The 18,076-nt window shown below is 50.2% G+C and overlaps 1 protein-coding gene across 5 annotated transcripts in view; it reads left to right on the forward strand.

Moving 5' to 3' along the window:
• The first annotated feature begins 839 nt into the window (after positions 1 to 839).
• Positions 840 to 18,076, forward strand: part of ST6GALNAC3 (ST6 N-acetylgalactosaminide alpha-2,6-sialyltransferase 3) — a 509,644-nt gene continuing 492,407 nt past the window's right edge. For all 5 annotated transcript variants that reach the window (XM_055341433.1, XM_055341430.1, XM_055341432.1 and 2 more), the window contains exon 1: positions 840 to 967. Coding sequence is in view for 4 of the 5 variants with exons in the window: in XM_055341430.1 (XP_055197405.1) it covers positions 950 to 967 (18 nt within the window). In the remaining variant the exon portion in view is untranslated. The remainder of the gene's footprint in view (positions 968 to 18,076) is intronic.

An 18,076-nucleotide genomic window follows, 5' to 3' on the forward strand; every position in this document is an offset into this window, starting at 1 on the left:
GTGAAAGGTCTCGCAAAGGGGTTCCCTGGTCGGTGGGAGGAGACCGACGGGAGGGGACGACGAGCCGCGCTCCCTTCCCTTCTCCCGCAGAGCCCTTGCCTGCTGCCCGGCTGGCTTCGCGTACGTGGAATCGCTGAACGTCCATCGGGAGGGGGAGGAGAGAGAGAGAGAGAGAGAGAGAGAGAGAGAGAGAGAGAGAGAGAGAGGGAGAGAGAGAGAGAGAGAGAGAGAGAGAGAGAGAGAGGAGAGAGAGAGAGAGAGAGAGAGAGAGAGGAGAGAGAGAGAGAGAGAGAGAGAGAGAGAGGAGAGAGAGAGGAGAGAGAGAGAGAGAGAGAGAGAGAGAGAGGAGAGAGAGAGAGAGAGAGAGAGAGAGAGAGAGAGAGAGAGAGAGAGAGAGAGAGGGAGGGAGAGGGAGGGGAGGGAGGGAGGGAGCGGGGAGGGGGAGGGCAAAGGAAAAGCAGCGAGCATCCCCGGGGCAGCCGCGGGAGACCCGGGCTGCACGTAACCTGGGGGCGGGGCTTCGGGGCCTCCAGCCAGTAGCCGCGCTCGGGGGCGGGGCCTATCCTGGGGGCGGGGCCTCTCCGGGGGGCTCCAGCCAGTAGCCGCGGCCGGGGGCGGGGGCGGGGCGGGTCTCTCTTGGGGGCGGGCCTGGGCTCCAGCCAGTGGCCGCGGCCGGGGGCGGGGCAGGGGCGGGGCCTCCGCCGGGGGCGGGCCTGGGCTCCAGCCAGTGGCCGCGGCCGGGGGCGGGCCCGGGGCGTGGCCTCTGCCGGGGGCGGGGCCGGGGGCGGGGCCTGTGCCCGCGCAGCTCGCGCCGCGGTCCCCTGGTCCGGGTCTGCGGGAATGCGGGCTGGAGCGGTCCCGCCGCGGTACCAGCCTCCGGCCTGTCGCCGGGACGGCCCCTGACCCGGGCGCGCCCGCCGCTCGGGGGCAGAAGGGCCGGCGGAGCGCCATGGCCTGCATCCTGAAGGTAACGGCTGGGATGGGTGGCTCGGACGCGTGGTTGGCCAGCCCCTTGCTGCTGGGAGGCGAGGAGTCCGCCGCGGTCCCCCGCATCCTCATCTCCGTCGCCGTTTCCCGGCGCTGGTTTTTCTTTTTTGTTCCTCTGGCACATGCACACGGAGGGAGAGCCCCCACGGTGCCGCGGGCTCGGCTGCCCTGCCCACCATTGCTGCCCACCGCGCCTGCCCTGGAGGAGCTGCAGCCCGCTGGCTCCGGGGGCGAGCAGGGCTGGGCGCCGAGTAATGGGGACGGCGGGGGGTGCTCCCGCGGGCCCCGCTCGGCTGCCTGAGGCCTTTCGGGGGCCACGGAGGATGCACAGGGGCCCGGGCCCGGGCTCCTGCAAGGGGGGCAGCGCTCCGAAGGGGGGGCGACGGGGCACGGGGGCTTCTCGTGAGCATGCGAGCTCCTGAGCACACAAACTTCTGCGTTTACAGGTAGTCCCTTAGGAATGCGTGTTCTTCTTCTTCTTCTTTTTTTTTTTTCTTCTGAGATCTGCTGGCTTTCTGTGCCATTAGCTGCACTTTGGAAAAGTTCACAGAAGGATGTTTTCAGTAGGAGAGACTCTCCCACCCCCCTTCAGCTCACAGATTTGAACAGACCCAGCGATTTCGCTCCATATCAGAGCCCCCCCCCCGCCCCCCAAACCACCTCTCCTTTTGTGGAGCTTCCTCTCTCCAAGGTTGGGTCCCCAGCCTGGACCCCAGCATCGGTCTGGCTTTGCAGCTTCGGGGTGTCAGGTGGGAGGACTTGGTGTCCATGCCTCACTGGAGAACTTTGCAGGCCACAGGGGAGAGGTGTTTTATTTGTTTTTCGTTTTCATGTTTTCTCCCTACTATTTCTCCTCGCGCCTGACCTGGCTCCTGACCCCCCTGAATCATGAACATTGGCGGCGGGAGGTTCCCTGGGCCTTGACTAGAGAGAGAATGCAAAGGCCTATTTGTTCCAAGGTTGGGAGAGCTGTGTGTGACAGGCAGAACACCAGAAAAGGACTTTTTGTTGTTGTTCATTGTGAAATTGCATCTGTTTCTGGGTACGATGGTTCGAAGCCATCTACTGTTAAACTGGTTACCTGAGTCACCTTATAAGGTGCCTTGGTGTTAATGATACACTAACCTAGTAGTGGGTTGTTTTGTTTTGTTTTCTGTCTTTTTTTTCGTAGAATAAAGAGGGTCAGGTATTTCCTGTGACTTTTCTGAACTTCCTCTCTTTGGTTTTGGAACATTTTCTGGGACATAACAAATGGTAGCAAGATCAAGAGGAAGTGCGTAATACATCGGCGTTACAATATGGGATTTTTAACTTGGAGACTCTGAACACAGGAGCTGAAATAAGAGTATGAGTCACTCTTTACTATTATATTATCTGCTGGAAGGGAAATTGAGGAGCATGACATTTATCACTGGCCATCTTCTTCTTTTGGTGCCTTCCTGCCTCATCTTGCACATGTCCCAAACATTTTTAACTCACACCCCAAGCTACGTGGTGAGTCTGAGCCAGACTGTCTTTTCAAGTACCTCCCATTGACCTCAGACCTCTGGGGGCACATCTGAGTCCTCCTTCTCTTCCTCCACTGCAATTCATCTGGGATGCAGACAGGTAGGCTACAGGGAGGTTTGGGCTCAAGAGGGACATTGGTCTGAATGCAGGTTGTGCCTGTTGCCACCTGTGTGGCCTTGGACAAGTTACTTAAATGCCCTTGAGTCACAGCTTCCTCAACGTAGGATCGAAGTAATCAGCTCTGCAGGGGATAAAGTAAGACTGGGTATGAAAACTACCTGTGGCACAGGTACTAATATGTGCCACTTTTTTTTTCTGACACGTAGTGATAACTACATGTTAATGAGTCCTTAACATACCCTCTGCCTGTTTCATATGGTACAACTCTCATCCTTACACCAGACCCTGCAAGGTGAGCGACACTGTTTAAAACCCCATTTTACGGATGTGGAAGCTGAGGCGCCTCAGTTTAAGAGATTTGCCCAAGGCAACAGGGTTATGGGTCTAAACCCAGATCTGCCGGCCTTTCTTATACTTTAATGCTGTTCTCTGTACTTTCCCAGATGACCTTTTCTAAGATGTCCTAATACCATTCAGAATCCCACCACGTTTGAGAAACAAAGTAGCTTTGTGCGGCGATGGTCTCCATGGCCCCTGGTAGGCCTTTTCCAACTTCTTGTCTTTGAAAGACGGTACGTGGTGGAGCGGAGAGTCCGGAGGCCTGGATCCAGTGCAAGCCTGACCTCCTGTGCACGATTTTAGGCGGTCACTGCAACTTGCTCCTTTTAGAATGCAGATGATTATAGTAATTATCTGACGGGGTTTTATGAAGGTAAAATGATGGACTTTTCTCTTCTTCTTCTTCTTTTTTTTTTTTTTTTTTAAACAAAACATTTTCTGCCACAGGCCAGCTCTGGGCTTGGTGTTGGCCTCACAACATGTGTGAACCATTGACCTGGTTCCCAAGTAGCTTGCGGTACAGTAAAGGGGATAGAAAAGTAAATGACTGTGTTTGGTGCCACGTGAGGAGTCCCATAGATCCGTGGAAGGCCTAACACGGTGTGGAGGGACACAGCAACGGAACCGCCTACTGATTAGTCAGGACCCGCTTTCCCCCTACTATATTCCAGCTGGGTTTTGAAGCCTGTGTTGGGTTTACTGTCACGGAGCGTGTGTTCTTGAGGCATGACTTTTGAGGCCGTGTCAACTTTGCTCTGTGGGTGACACTCACTTCACAGGTTTTTGGGGTAGATTTTATTATCCATTTTTACGTGTGAGAAAACTGAGATGGAGGTTGATTGAAATATCCTGATTGCCTACGCAGGAGTGACCCTGAGGGTGGGGGTCCCTGAGTCGCTGAGGGGAGAGGCCCCTGCCGTGGCAGCCGGGGGTGGTCTTGGCAGCACACAGAACTGTCCCCTCGCCGTGCTGGGTATGGGGAGCCCATTCCGCCCGTGCACAGAGCTCGCTCTCCTAACAGAATGATGGTTACTACCTCAATAATTATTTAATTGTGAAGCATACGTTCAGTCCACTTTGCATGGCCTTTGAAGCCAGAAAGATGTGGGGCTTAATTATGGCTGCACCACCTACTGATTGTGTAACCCCAGGCAAGTTTCTGGATTCCACTGCTCCGGTTTCTGAGATGGGGATGATCGTGCATTCCTCAGTGGGCTACTTTGGGGTTCAGGGAGGACATCTGCAGGTTACAAAGGGTAGGCTAGTCATAGTTGAGTGAAAACAAGTCCAAGTCTCCGGTTCCTTTAGGCTGCACTTCCTGGGCCGCCGTGCTCTTGTGGGGTCGTTAACACGACGACTCCGTCTTTCCAAGGAGTGTTTTAAAAGTGTTGGAAAGTTTGATAGACAAGAAGACCTCTCACTTGTATTTATTTGATCACTAGTGAAGCAAAACTTTTAAATCTATATTAGTCATTTGGTTTTCTTCTCCTGTACGTTATAGATACGTGAATTTTTTATGTAATAAGCTTATTTATGTGTTCTTGTATGGTTTCTACCTTTAGTTGCCAAATATGTTCTTGAGCCCGGTATCTGGTACCCTTGGGGTATTTAGCAATAGCTGATGAATTGTATTCAATTTTCTTTGTATCCGGTGGCAAAAGGGGTCCCTGAGTGCAGGTGTAGACACAAGACACTTACGAGTCCTTTCTGCCTTAGCGAAGATCACGGCTTTGCCAGGGTGAGGAGACCTGCGAGCACGAAGCAGACAGTAACACGATGCATTTAGGTGCATGGCTAAAGCCACCGCTTTCTTCACTCCCCACCACCCGTCCTCGTATAATATTTTCTTAGATTGATGGGAAATTGGATGACTGGTAATATCAAGTTATGAACTTGGTGTCTTCCCATTTATTTTCCTTCTGCTCCTGCCCCGGACCTAATTTTTCACCATATTGCATCAGTTATATCTAGAAGAATCTCTCAAATCCACCCATGACTCTCTGTTCTTTGTCTGCCCTGCTCAGAGCCTAGTATTGGCTCCGTCTTCTGGAATAGCCTCCTTTCACTTCAGCCTCCCCCGACGCTTGCCCATCTTCCATATCCTCATGGGATTAGGCTCAAGTGTGGGACTGATCAAGCCCTTGACGGGCTGGGCTGGAATGCTTGCTTTGGGTCCCCAGGCCCTGGGGGAGGAACCCAGCTGTTTAGCTTGGCCTTCGGGTTCCTTCACCCTCTTGCCCCCGCCCACCCGCTGCTCCGTTCCCCACACACTTACCTACACTCATCCCACGGTTGTAGACGTGGCCCTTCCTCACGGCTCCGTGTCTATGCGGTACAGCTAGGGATTACCGGCCTTGGCTCTGACCTCAGACCCCCCTGCTTCTGCAGTGAGGTCCCTCGGCCCCCATTTCCTCCGCTGTGGAACTGGAACAAGACAGTGCCCGCTTCTTGAAGTTAAGAGGAATAAATGAGCTCACCCGTAGAACAGACCCTGAAATACAGCGAGTCCGGGATAATCCGGGGCGATTAGCTGCTGGCGTGCTGTTTCCTCTGCAGGAAGTGCTCTCCCTGTCACTTTCCCTCCACCGACAAGTCCTGCAGCTCGAGGCCCAGCCTGCCGGGCTCCGCGGGCTTCTCCGTGGCCGAGTTCCCCTCTCGGAGCGGCGGGCGGTACCCGGTCCTGCCCAGTCCCGACTCTTCTGCTGGCCTCTGAGCTCGCAGGGGGCAGGGGCAGGGAGCAGGGGGCCTGGGGGCAAGGGGCAGGGAGCAGGGGCAGGGGCAGGGGGTAGGAGGCCTGGGGGCAGAGGGCAGGGGCAGGGCGCAGGGAGCAGGGGGCCTGGGGGCAAGGGGCAGGGGGCAGGGAGCAGGGACAGGGGCAGGGGGTAGGAGGCCTGGGGGCAGAGGGCAGGGAGCCTGGGGCAGGGCAGGAGCAGGGCAGGAGCCTGGGGGCAGGGGCAGGGGCCTGCAGCGAGCGGGGCATCTGCTGCTTGCTGGCGCCGGGCCCACTGCAGCCGCCGGGAGGTGCGGGTGGCCACCAGCGGGGCTCACCCTAGCCCAGCGTGCAGCCAGGGGTCCAGCCCCGGCCGGCCTGCCCCCGCCCCCTGTGTGGGCCTCGAACCCCTGGTCCTGTGGCTCCTGTGCAACCGGGAGCCCGCCTGGACCCCGCAGGCCCGGCCGGAGGGAGCGGGCGCCCAGCTGGGACAGAGCCCGAGCCCAAGCGAAGAGACCCGGAGAGCAAGACAGTGGCCTCGCCGCCCCGAATCCGAGCCCGGGGCTGGGGGGCCCACGCCGTCCCGGCTGGCGGGGACCTGGCCCGGGGGCCTGGAGGGCACGAGCAGCCCCGGGCTGCAGACGCCGGCACCTGGGCCTGGCCGAGGCCCGCAGGAGGGAAGCCGCCTGGCTCGGGGTCTGCCCGCAGGGTCCTTGGCCTTGGGGCCCGGTTGAGGACATGTGGGTGGGGACTGTGTGGCCGCTTCACCCACTTCTACCCAGGCGGTTCCGTCTAGACAGCTGCCCAGCACCCGCCTGCTCGGGCCGCGCTGAGCCGGCTGTTCCGATCCGCTCCTTCTCCGGAGTTTCCTTTGTGACCCAGGCCCTGGGGGAAGAAGAGGGGCCGCCCCTCGGGAGGGAAGAAAGTCCTGATTGTGCCTCCCGCACCCGAGGGCCCTTGTAGCCGGTAGCCCCAGGAAGCCACGGGCCCCTTTGGGGTTGGCAGTGAAGCAGCGGGCTCCCGCAGACTCGGATTTGGCCTTGGCCAGGCTTCAGGGCCTCCGGGGCTCTGGGAGGAGGCCTGGGTTTTTGCATTTATAATTTTACATTTATTTTCTTTCTTTTCTTTTTTTTTTTTAAAGATTTTATTTATTTATTCATGATAGACACAGAGAGAGAGGCAGAGACACAGGCCGAGGGAGAAGCAGGCCCCATGCAAGGAGCCCCATGCGGGACTCGATCCCGTGACCCCAGGGTCACGCCCTGGGCCCATGGCAGACACTCAACCGCTGAGCCCCCCCCGGACGCCGCCTGCATTCATTTTCTTAGAGACCCACAAATCGTAGGACTCCGGACTCCCCAGCCTGCCTCCCCTCTGGGGCGGTGTTGGCGGCCCAAACAGGTCACGCCTGCACGGGCCCTGCTCACCGCAGACTGCGCCGCACATATGGCAAAACTGTTATTAGTATTATTAATAGTTCGATAACAGCTTGAGTCGAGGAAACCTGTCTTGGGAGCTGGTGGGCTTTATGGAAGGGTTTCGATGTGAGGAAAGCAGAGAGAGCCTCGTAAGCTTTCCAGTGCCTGGCTGGGGAAAACGATGAAACCTCCTCCCCAGGAGGACCATTTCTGTCTGTTTGTGAAAATTTAACACACGCTTGTGCCTGAGGGCTGGGAGTTGGAGGAGTTCTTTTCTGTTTCCTGGCTTCTGGGAAAAGTGGAGGAAGGCATTTTTCTAATTGGAGAGAGTAGATTTACAAGTGCTACCAGGATCCCATTACAGAAAGCTGCAGCTAGCTCCTGGTTATTAAAAGGCTCATTATTCGGTTTATGGATTATCCAGATCCTGTCCGTCCCCGGCCATTCTGATGTCCACCTTTTATGCATTTTACTGCCAATTAGCACCTCCACCGGAGCCAGGGAAGGGAGAGGAGCTAAACCCCAAATTGTTTAATTCTCCCCCTTGTTAACAGCTGTGTCAAGGTTTGTCGGCAGGAAGGTGGTTCTAGGAAATGGCTCGAGTGAGGTGAAGGGATTATCTGTGCCTTTTCACTATTGTTTTCTTTCCCTTCTGCTGGAGGACTAAGAGTAGGCCCCGGTTCTGATTTTAAACTGATTTAAAGTGGCCCCATCAGAGACCTTGGCCAAGGGTATCCAGAGACTCAATAAACAGGAGCCTCGGGGTAGGTAACGGTCTCAGACAGGCCCCGGGCCCCTTCCCCCATCGTCTCCAGGCCTCTTCTCATTTCCTGTGTGATGTGGAGGGGTGGGGGCTCCAACATCTGGTACTTGGGAGCGTGGGGGAAGTTAACGCCCAAAGAGGTGGCTCAGGGGCCAGGAAAGAGGGGAGCCCCTGTACTTGAGTCATTCTAGTCTTTGTGTAGAAAGAGGCCTGTACGTGCCTGCGTGCACGTGGGAAATGTAACTGTACAAATAATAACATACAGCCACGTTCAGTCAATCAGTTGTACCTTCACATTTACTCCGCTTTGAAAATTCTTGCCCATAAGATCCCTCTTGGAAGGCACGTCTCTCTAATTTCAGAGGCTGTTTTGTGGTTTAGTGTATTTATTAGCTGTGCCTTTACCAGACTCCAAAATAAAAACTGCTTTCGTTTGTTTGCATCTTGGCCTGAGAAGGTCACGAGCACGGGGCGCCTGGGTGGCTCAGTCGGTGGGGCGTCTGCCTTCGGCTCGGGTCATGATCTCCGAGTCCCGGGGTCGAGCCCCACGTTGGGGGAATCCCTGCTCAGCTGGGAGCCTGCCTCTCCCCCTCCCTCTGCCCCTCCCCTTGCTCCTTCTCTCTCTCTTCTCTCTCGAATAAATAAGTAAAAAATAAATAGATTAAAAAAAATCACGATCACAAGGGAGTTAGAAGTAAAATGCGTACGTCCTGCATTGGAAATGAGTCATGGTGTGGGAATAAAATGTGCACCTGGAGCTCATCCTAGGTTTCAAGGACTAGAACGAGCAAGGACCCCCCCCTCCTTGGGACAAGTGAGTACCCACTTGCAGAGAGCAGCGCCATCATTCCTGGCACTGTCGCTTGGTGTTCCTGGCCCTGCCAGTAGACTGGACTCTAAAGAAAGAGGGGTAGAGGTCTCTCTGGGAAGGTCTTGCCCTCTCAATCAGGGAAACTGGGAAAGCGGGGCTGTTCTCAAGGATGTGGGTGGTAAGAGGATTTGGGGTGCAGAGGTGAGAGCCCCGCCAACGCGGAGTCTGATTCCAGCTTTGTGATGAGTATGTGTCCTGACAGTAGGATGTTTATTTACTGCAGTGCTGTCCAGTAGAGATATAATGCAGCTCCCTTCCACGAGTTTACATTTTCTAGGAGCCTCGTTAAAAAAAAAAAAAAAAAAAAAAAGTGAAAGGAGACAGGCAGCACTGACTTTAAAAACTTACTCTATTTAAGGCAATATATCCAATATCACTCTGTGTAACCCATTTTCATTTCAACATGTAATCAATATAAAAATTATTGATGAGTCATTGATGTTTCCTTTCCTTGAGTCTTCAAAGTCTGGCATACATTTTGCCATGACAGCGTATCTCAATTCGGATGTTGACTTTTCATCAGAAATTTGGGTTTTATGAAACATACGGTCAAAAACTAGATTCACATGTTCAGGTTGCTCTCAGAGATGCTCAAAAGCTCATTAGTTTTAAACGTCAATAAAATGAAATGAAATGAAATGAAAAATGTGGCTCCTCCATCACACCAGCCACCCTTCAAGCCTGGACAGCCGAGTGTGGGGAGTGGCGACTGTCCTGGAAAGCATAGTTGTTTCCATCTTCATCCTCACCATCGAAGGGACCACTAGCCGATGGGGGCCATGGGAGGGCGTGGGGAGCCGGAGGGAGGACACTCCTGTTGCTCAGGCCACTGGCAGCCCAAGGAAGGCAAATGGTGAGCAGGTAATGAACGTGGAACCTAGGGACACACTGGAGCCTTTACTGAGCCCTTGGAATTTCTGCTGCAATGGCGTTTTCGGGTTTTCCACATCCTGTGCCGATTGGCCCCCTAGATGTCGAACAGCTGTGCACTCTCCCGGGGAGGGCTGCTTCGGTCTCCGCGTGGTAGTGTGAACCCCCGTGGGCTCTGTGGGTGGAAACTGGCTGTGTACACCTCTATGTGAGCCATCCCTCTGCTCCAGCAGGGCAGCCCACACGTGGCAGCAGCGCAGACATCCAGAAAAAACCACGTCTTCTTCTAAGTCAAGACAGTAAGGTGATTGGAGTTCCTTGGTACAATTGGCTTGTTTCCCCTGCTGGTCTGTAAATACAGCAAAATGCCAATAGCTGCATGTCCAGTGGCGCTTGGAGCAAATCAGCTTGGAAACCTGCAGCTCTGTTTTGTTTTTTGTTTTTGTTTTTGGTTTTTTCAGCTCTGTTTTGTTTTTGTTTTTGTTTTGTTTTGTTTTGCAGCTCTGTTTTGTCTATGCCTCTGCCTCACATACCTGCCCCTCTCCACCTAGTTTTCCTGGATCAGGACATGAACACTTCGTTATACTCCTGACAGTGGCTGCCGGTTGCCTCGTGCCTTCTTTCTGGCAACGGCCTGCCGGATATGTTACAGCGATTTGTGATCCCATGAGATTTCAGGATGGGCATCATTATTTACTCTTGTTGGGCTGCCGAGGGGACTCCGGTTCCTACTGCTTAACGGTTGTGCTGATGCCAAGAGGGCCAGGCCAGGGGCCTCACACTACCTAGGCCTTGGGCCCCATCCCCTGTCCCCTGTGTGCGTAGCTCAGCATAGCCTCTGGTGAAGGATGGGTTTTGCGGTTTTAATGGTTGAATAAAAAAAAATAAAAAATCATAAGATTTCATGACGTGTGAAAATGTGGGACATTCAGGTATCAGTGTCCACCAGGAGCTCTCCTGGCACACAGCCGTGCTTATTTGTTTCCCAGTCTCGGTCTGCTTTCATGCTCCAGTAGCAGAGTTGAGAAGCTGACATTTGGACTGCAAAGCCTTCCAAAATTTGCTGTCTCTTTACAGAGAGAGGGTGCCAGCCCCTGCGCCACACTGAAGTTCTCGCGGCAGCCTGGAAGAGCGGGGCCCCGGGCCCGGGGGCCTGACGGTGTAGGTCCGGGTCAGAGCTCGAGAATCTGCGTGTCAGGCCACAGTCCTGACATACTAGGTCAACGAGTAGTTGTTGGGTTCTGGAAGGCCGAGCACACAGGCGGTGCCCCCCCAACCCCCCCCCCCCCCCCGGAACCGACAAGTTGGTTTAGGGATCTAAGTCGGGTGCACTCCCATAAGCCCTTTGGGCCTTGTAGTAAATCTGGTTTCTCCCCTCATCGTTCTCTTTCAACCCCATGTTTGCTGATGCCGCGGGGCTCAGGCCACCGTGAATATGGACAGGCGTGGGGCTCCCTGTCGACAGCGCGGGGCTGGGGGTGAAATGACCCCCCGCCGGCTGGCACTCCGCAGGTGTTTCTGGAAACTCCGTTTCCTTCACGTCAGTTTCACAATCAGTTTGTATTGATTTAGAAGCGAGGACTTCGGTTCCCTGCTGTGAGTGTATGTCAGACCCTTTCTTGTGTCCTGTTTATGTTCCTGCCCCCCCGCCCCCCCAGGTGCCCCAGGTCCCCGCAGGTCCCCAGCTGCAGGAAACAGCTTCTGTAGTCAAACCGTCCTGGCTTTGGTCGTGAAAGGTAACGCCTTAGTGCTCGAGTTCCCTATCTTGATTATCGGCTTACTCCGTCTCCTATTTAAAAAGTCATTATTTAAGGATTAGGAATGGGGAGAATGAAGACCGGCCAAAGACCATAGCTTTTTTTTTTTTTTTTTTTTTTTTCACTTTGATGGTTCACAGCCTTGTTTGGGATTTTAATAAGTAACACAAAGCACTGGAAACTGCTGATTTAATCTCTTCTCAGGGGCTCATGTTGGCATAAAGGAAATAAGTCTCTAAGGTGTAGCTTCTTCCTTTCTCCTAGCACTCATGTCCGTGCTTTTACTCAGGGTGCAGCTCATTTTTCTGATGCCCCGTCCCCCGCCCCATTTCTAGCCTCGGCAGCCCCCCCCCATTACAGAGGTTGCTATAGGGATCACTGTAGATTGGGGGGGGTGGCTCGCAGAGCTCTGCGGCCAGGGGCCCAGGTCATAAGCCATTCCATTAGGAATTCCCTGGGAAACGGGACTCACTTGGACGCCCCGTATAAAACCATCGGTGGCGGGGGGGGGGGGTGACGACAGCTCAGGGGTGTCATCCTGCACACCTTTGGACGCCTGCAGGCTGACTTCACAACTACTCGTGTTTGCTCTTTTACTGCTGACTTCTCGACCTGTGTCCTTTCCCTCCCTCTTTCTAGGAGACCATTCATTCCCCAGCAGCAGCACTTCCCTGCCGCCCTTGCCTGCTGCTGTATTTTTTTCTTCTCTCATTCCTTCAGTTGGGAGGAAGAGACTCTCTCTCTCCTACCCTGGTTTATGTCACTTAATTATTTGTTCCTTAGCTGGTTTAATGTTTATTTAATTCTTCCATCCTGTTTAACCCCAGCAGCCTGGTTGATGGCTTACGCTGAGCCAAGATTCCTGCTCGCGGCTTCTAACGTGTTGGTAGGAGTAAGGTTTGTGGTGCTCTCGTCCATGCTGACCCCTCAAAATAAACCCTTATTTAAGGAAATGACATCTGGGGGCACCTGAGTAGCTCAGCGGTTGAGCGTCTGCCTTTAGCTCAGGGCGTGATCCCAGGGTCCTGGGATCGAGTCCCCCTATCGGAGCCTGCTTCTCCCTCTGCCTGTGTCTCTGCCTCTCTCTGTGTGTCTGTCATGAATAAATACATGAAATCTTAAAAAAAAAAATAAAGGACATCTGAACCCCTATATCACTCTAGATTTCTATATCAGAAAAATTTGAAATTCACTATATGTTCTAGATTTGTTTAGGTGAAAAGGTCTGTATTTGACATGTTTTCCCCTCTTCAGCAAACAGAGGCTTGTGAAGAGCAAGTTTATCATCAGGCACTTCGAGAGAACCCAAGTACAGTGGGTGAGAGACGAGGGGTAGAGGGCTTGGAGATGAAACAGAAGCTGAGGATTTGTTTGTTTGTTTTTAAACAAATTTAATTAATTAAGACACTGCACACCCGATGTGGGGCTTGAACTCATGGCCCCACGATCCAGAAATTGCATGTTGTACCCCTTGAGCCAGCCGGGTGCTCCAGAGAAGCTGAGGATTTGATTCCTTTCTAAGGGAGATTGAGTGTGCGTGGATGATAATACTCATTGTAACAGTAGCTTACGTTTACTGAGCACTTACTGTTTTTATTTTGAGGCCTTTATGTTTTTGCGTTTGTCTCATTTATTCAAGCTCAGAAGGTAGATACGAGTAAATTCCCGTATAGATGAAGCAATTGAGGCTTAGAGAAGTTGAGTAACCTCCCCGAGGTTGTACACAAGGCGGTCGGGGTGTGTGTGGGCAGGATTTGAATCTGGGAGTCTGGCCAAAATAAAAAATATGTAATAGAATCTGCTCCTATAGTCATACATGGACAAACCTATTTGCAACTTGCTCACAATAAGAATTATAACTTTAATGAACATTTATTAGGTACTAACTTTATCACAGGTCTTGTAAGGCGTACACACGATTCCCTTTGATATTCGATAATCCTATTAGAAAAATACTCTTATTATCAAGTCTTTTTTACCTGTGAGGAAACTCTGAGTCTTAGACAATAGTCATCTTCTTTGCCCAACCCCGTGGCTAGTGAGAAGAGAATTTGTGTGACCATATTATTTTTATTAACTATTTTACTAACCAGTACTTGAAAAAAATTTTTTTTAGATTAAGTTTTTAATTTTAGCTCCAGTATAATTAACAGACAGTGTTATATTCGTTTCGGGTTCTACAATAGAGTAATTCAATGATTCTAAACATCATTCCTTAGTGCTCATCGTGATAAGTGTAATCTTAATTCCTTTCACCTCTTTCACCCATCTCCCACCCACCTCCCCTCTGATATGCTTTATTTTATTTTATTTTATTATTTTATTTTTTCATTTCATTTCATTTCATTTTTTAAGTAGGCTCCATGCCTAGCGTAGAACCCAATGTAGAGCTTGAACTCATCACCCTGAGATTAAGACCTGAGCTGAGATTGAGGGTCAGACACTTAACTGACTGAGCTACCCAGGCACCTGACGTGCTTTATTTTAAACAAGTACCCTCATGTAAAGTTTTTTTTTTTTTTTTCGAACAGGAACATTTTTTTTTTATTTGAAGCATACTTCAGAATACACAGTTCTAAAAGCTATATATGAAACATTCCATCCAAGAAAAATAGAAAACACATTTTCTTCAAGTATACACAGAAGAATCCCCTGGTTAAATCACATAAAAGGAGACATAACAAATATTATGAATTTAGGAAGACTAAAATCATACCAAATATATTTTCCAACTTACAGTGGTACAAAACTAAAAGATCAACAATAAAATCAGGTTGGAAAATCTACAATGTAAATATTAAATATTTAATATGTAAATATCAAACAACACACTACTGCACAACCAATGGGCCAAATAAGAAATCAAACAGCAAATCAAAATATGTCTCAAAACAAAAGAAAAGGAAAGCCAATGTTCCAAAACCTATGGGATGCAGCAAAAGCAGATGTTAGAGTGAAATTTATGCTATAAATGCTCGTATTAAGAAAAAAAAGTTGAACTTAACATTACACCATAAGGAACTAGAAAAGGAAGAAACTCAGCTGAAATTTCGTAGAGGCAGAAAATCACAAAGAAAAATCAGAAATAAATAACATAGAGACCAGAATAAACAATAATGTAACATTGAAAGTAATGACCAGTTCTTCCACGACCTATTGTTATTAGCTAACATTTATTGTAGATGACGGCCTGGGCACTATTTTCAGCAGTCTACACTTATTAACTAATTTAATCTCTATTTTCCAGCTAAGGAAACCGAGGCACAGAGTGGTTAGGATCAGCAAAAAAATTTTTGGCTCCGGTGAAACCCAGGCACTCTGGCTCTGGTGTCAGTGTAGGTAACAGACCTGTGCGTGGCCACACACCCTGTTTTTAATTGTTTTTGTTTGTTTGTTTTGGGTGTTTTGTTTTTTTGCCACTTTGATGGTTTACTTCTTAGTGCAGAGAATCACTTAGGACTATTGAAATCCTTTCCAGTAGGAAATCAACCCACATCAAAGGAGCTTACGTAAATAAGGAAGGTGGCTTGATTTTTGACTTGAGAGAAACTGAATTAAAAAAACCTTTTTGTTTTTGGGGACTCCTGGGTGGCTCAGCGGTTGCGCATCTGCCTATGGCTCAGGTCATGATCCCGGGGTCCTGAGATCCAGTCCCATATTGGGCTCCCTGCGGGAGCCTGCTTCTCCCTCTGCCTGTGTTTTAAATAAATAAAATCTTAAAAACAAAACAAAACAAACCTTTTTGAGTGTTTGTTTGTTTTCCCTTTGAAGAATTTGAATCAGATCACACTTAGGAAAGACCCACTAGGTCATCAGATGTGGAATTAGTTAACTTGTGGAGATGGTGTTTGTACTGAGCCCAAGGCCATCATTCTGACTGGGTGGGGAATGCCAGGCACTCTGCCTTCTTGACTGCTCTCCCTGTTTTACCTTTCATTGCTGTCCCTTTGGAGAACTCCACTGGGCAGCTAGAGTGATCCTTTAAAAAGTAAATATAAGAGAAGAAATGTGTGGGAAATATCAGAAAGGGAGACAGAACATAAAGACTCCTAACTCTGGGAAACGAACTAGGGGTGGTGGAAGGGGAGGAGGGCGGGGGGTGGGGGTGACTGGGTGACGGGCACTGAGGTGGGCACTTGACGGCATGAGCACTGGGTGTTATTCTGTATGTTGGCAAATTGAACACCAATAAAAAATAAATTTATTGTAAAAAAAATTAAGACAAATAAAATAAAATTGGACATCAAAAAAATAAATAAAAAGTAAATATAATTATGGGAGTTGCCCGTCTAAATCTTTTGGTGGCTTTCCATTTTACTTGGGACCAAATCTAAACTCCTTCCCGCAGCTCACAATGCTTAGGATCTTGCTTTTGCTTATTTGAGAAATCCTCTCCTATGCCTTAGTCCCCTGCTCATTTTCATTCCATCCAGTTCTTGGACCCTGTCCAGTTCCTTTCTGCTTCAGAGCTTTTGGGCTGCCATTCCCCACCTTCTATAACTTGCCCCCACCCCCGCGTTTTTGTTGTTGTTGTTGTTTTTTCCAGGCTATCTCTTCCCCTCTTCTGTGTCCCAAATTAAAATGTATTGCCTCAGGCAGGCCTTCTGCTAATTATGCCGATAAAATATAATTCTTCCTGACATTTCCCGTTGTGCTCCCCTGTTGATTGTATGCATAGGACTTTCTTACTGTATGAAGTCATGCGTATTTGTTTGTTTACTTGTCAGTCAAAAGGCTGAAAGGGCAGGGATCGTGGTTATCTTATTCCTCACTGTGTCTCTAGCATCCAGTCCAGCACAGTGTATTCAACAAACTAATGAGTGGTCGAATGAATGAAATTTCAGGCAAGAAAAAAAAAAAAAAAAAAAAAAAGGAAGCATGTGCAAAGATATGGCGGCATGAGATAGGAAGCAACAGGTCATTTTGGGGAGTAGTGAAAGTTGTGGGGGCACCTGGGTGGCCCAGTAAGTTGAGTGTTTGACTCTTGGATTTGGCTCAGTTGGTAGTCCCAGGGTCGTGGGCTAGAGCCTAGCTCTGCACTCAGCAGCGGGTCTGCTTGAGATTCTCTTTCCTCTCCCTCTGCCCCTCTCCGCCCTTCCTTTCTCTCTCAAATAAATAAATCCTCAAAAAAAAAAGTTGTGGAGATGGCTCTCGCTGGCCTGGTTTTGGGAGCTGGAGGAGATGATATATGGGGTTAGATCGTGAAGGATTATGTGGGTCCTGCCAAGGAGTATGAACTTTATCCTCTGGAAATGAGGAAACACTAATGGTTTATTAATGCAGTTGAGGTATCGAGTCAGAGAGAACATTCTGTTGTCTCATTGTCTGTTAGAGTACTCAAGAGTCCTTACTCTGACTCTCATTATTGTCCTTTGTCTTTGGAAATTACTTGTCCCAATTATGATTTTGCTACAAGGACTGCGTATGCAGAATTTCAAACAGAATGCTGGGAATTAAAATATACCAAAGATGTAAGTGCGTGTTTGTGGCATAGCTTGGTGGTTTTTTTTTTTTTTAACCTATCAAAATACGGTTAAGCCAATGATAAAATAAAACTTAACATTTTATACCAATAAGTTATTAGTTTTTCAGGTTGTCCAACTTTCCATTTCGTGAAGAGAATCTTCAATTTGGACATTACCTCTTGAGTCATTTAGATGATACGGAGCAGACCGCAGGCTCTGTTTGGTAGAGCTGACTTTTACATTCGCTTGGTAGTATTTCAGGAGGGTGCTGTGTAGTTCTGTCCTGGGTCAGTTGTACAGCGACCGTCTTGGGAGCCTGCCTTGACAGGACAACATTATCATCTTTGCAGCAGCCACTGTTTATTGAGCATCTACTATGTGATGGGTGCTGAACTAGTCATCTCACAGTACGTGTGGGTAAGACTTGACAGTAGATGTGTTCCCCTTGTGGAGATGGAGAAGGCTCAGGGACGTTAAGTGCTGTAGTCTCCCCCTGTCCACGGGATCCCGGGTGGCTCAGCAGTTTAGCATCACCTTCAGCCCAGGGCGTGATCCTGGAGTCCCAGGATCAAGTCCCACGTCGGGCTCCCTGCATGGGGCCTGCTTCTCCCTCTGCCTGTGTCTCTGCCTCTCTCTCTCTCTCTCTCTCTCTGTGTATCTCTCATGAATAAATAAATAAAATCTTTAAAAAACAAAAACAGAATAAGGAAAGAGGTTTTCTAAAATAGTAATGGCAAAGCAAACGTTTTTTGTTATGTACCAGGTGGTCTTAGAAGTGCTTTTTTAAAAAATTTTTATTTATTTATGATAGTCACACAGAGAGGGAGAGAGAGGCAGAGACATAGGCAGAGGGAGAAGCAGGATCCATGTACTGGGAGCCCGACGTGGGATTCGATCCGGGGTCTCCAGGATCGCGCCCTGGGCCAAAGGCAGGCACTAAACCGCTGCGCCACCCAGGGATCCCTTAGAAGTGCTTTTTAATGAGAGTTTCAAGTCTGATCCTCACCACAACCCTGTGATAAGGATGCTATTAGGTCCATTTTACAGAGGAGGAAACTGAGATGCAGACAGGCTGGACGAAGGGGTGGCCTCAGGGCGTGTAACACGTGTGATCGCGGGACAGACGGCACACTTAGAGGCCCTCACGCTTGATTTCATGTTATGTGTTTGCCATCTAAAAATTCTTCGTGACTTTGAAGAAGGGGCCTTATGTTTTTATTTGCTTGGGATCCCCCCCCAAAATGATGTAGCTGGTCCTGTCCTGGTG

This window comes from Nyctereutes procyonoides, unplaced genomic scaffold (assembly GCF_905146905.1).
Source record: "Nyctereutes procyonoides isolate TBG_1078 unplaced genomic scaffold, NYPRO_anot_genome, whole genome shotgun sequence".
Classification (NCBI taxonomy): domain Eukaryota; kingdom Metazoa; phylum Chordata; class Mammalia; order Carnivora; family Canidae; genus Nyctereutes; species Nyctereutes procyonoides.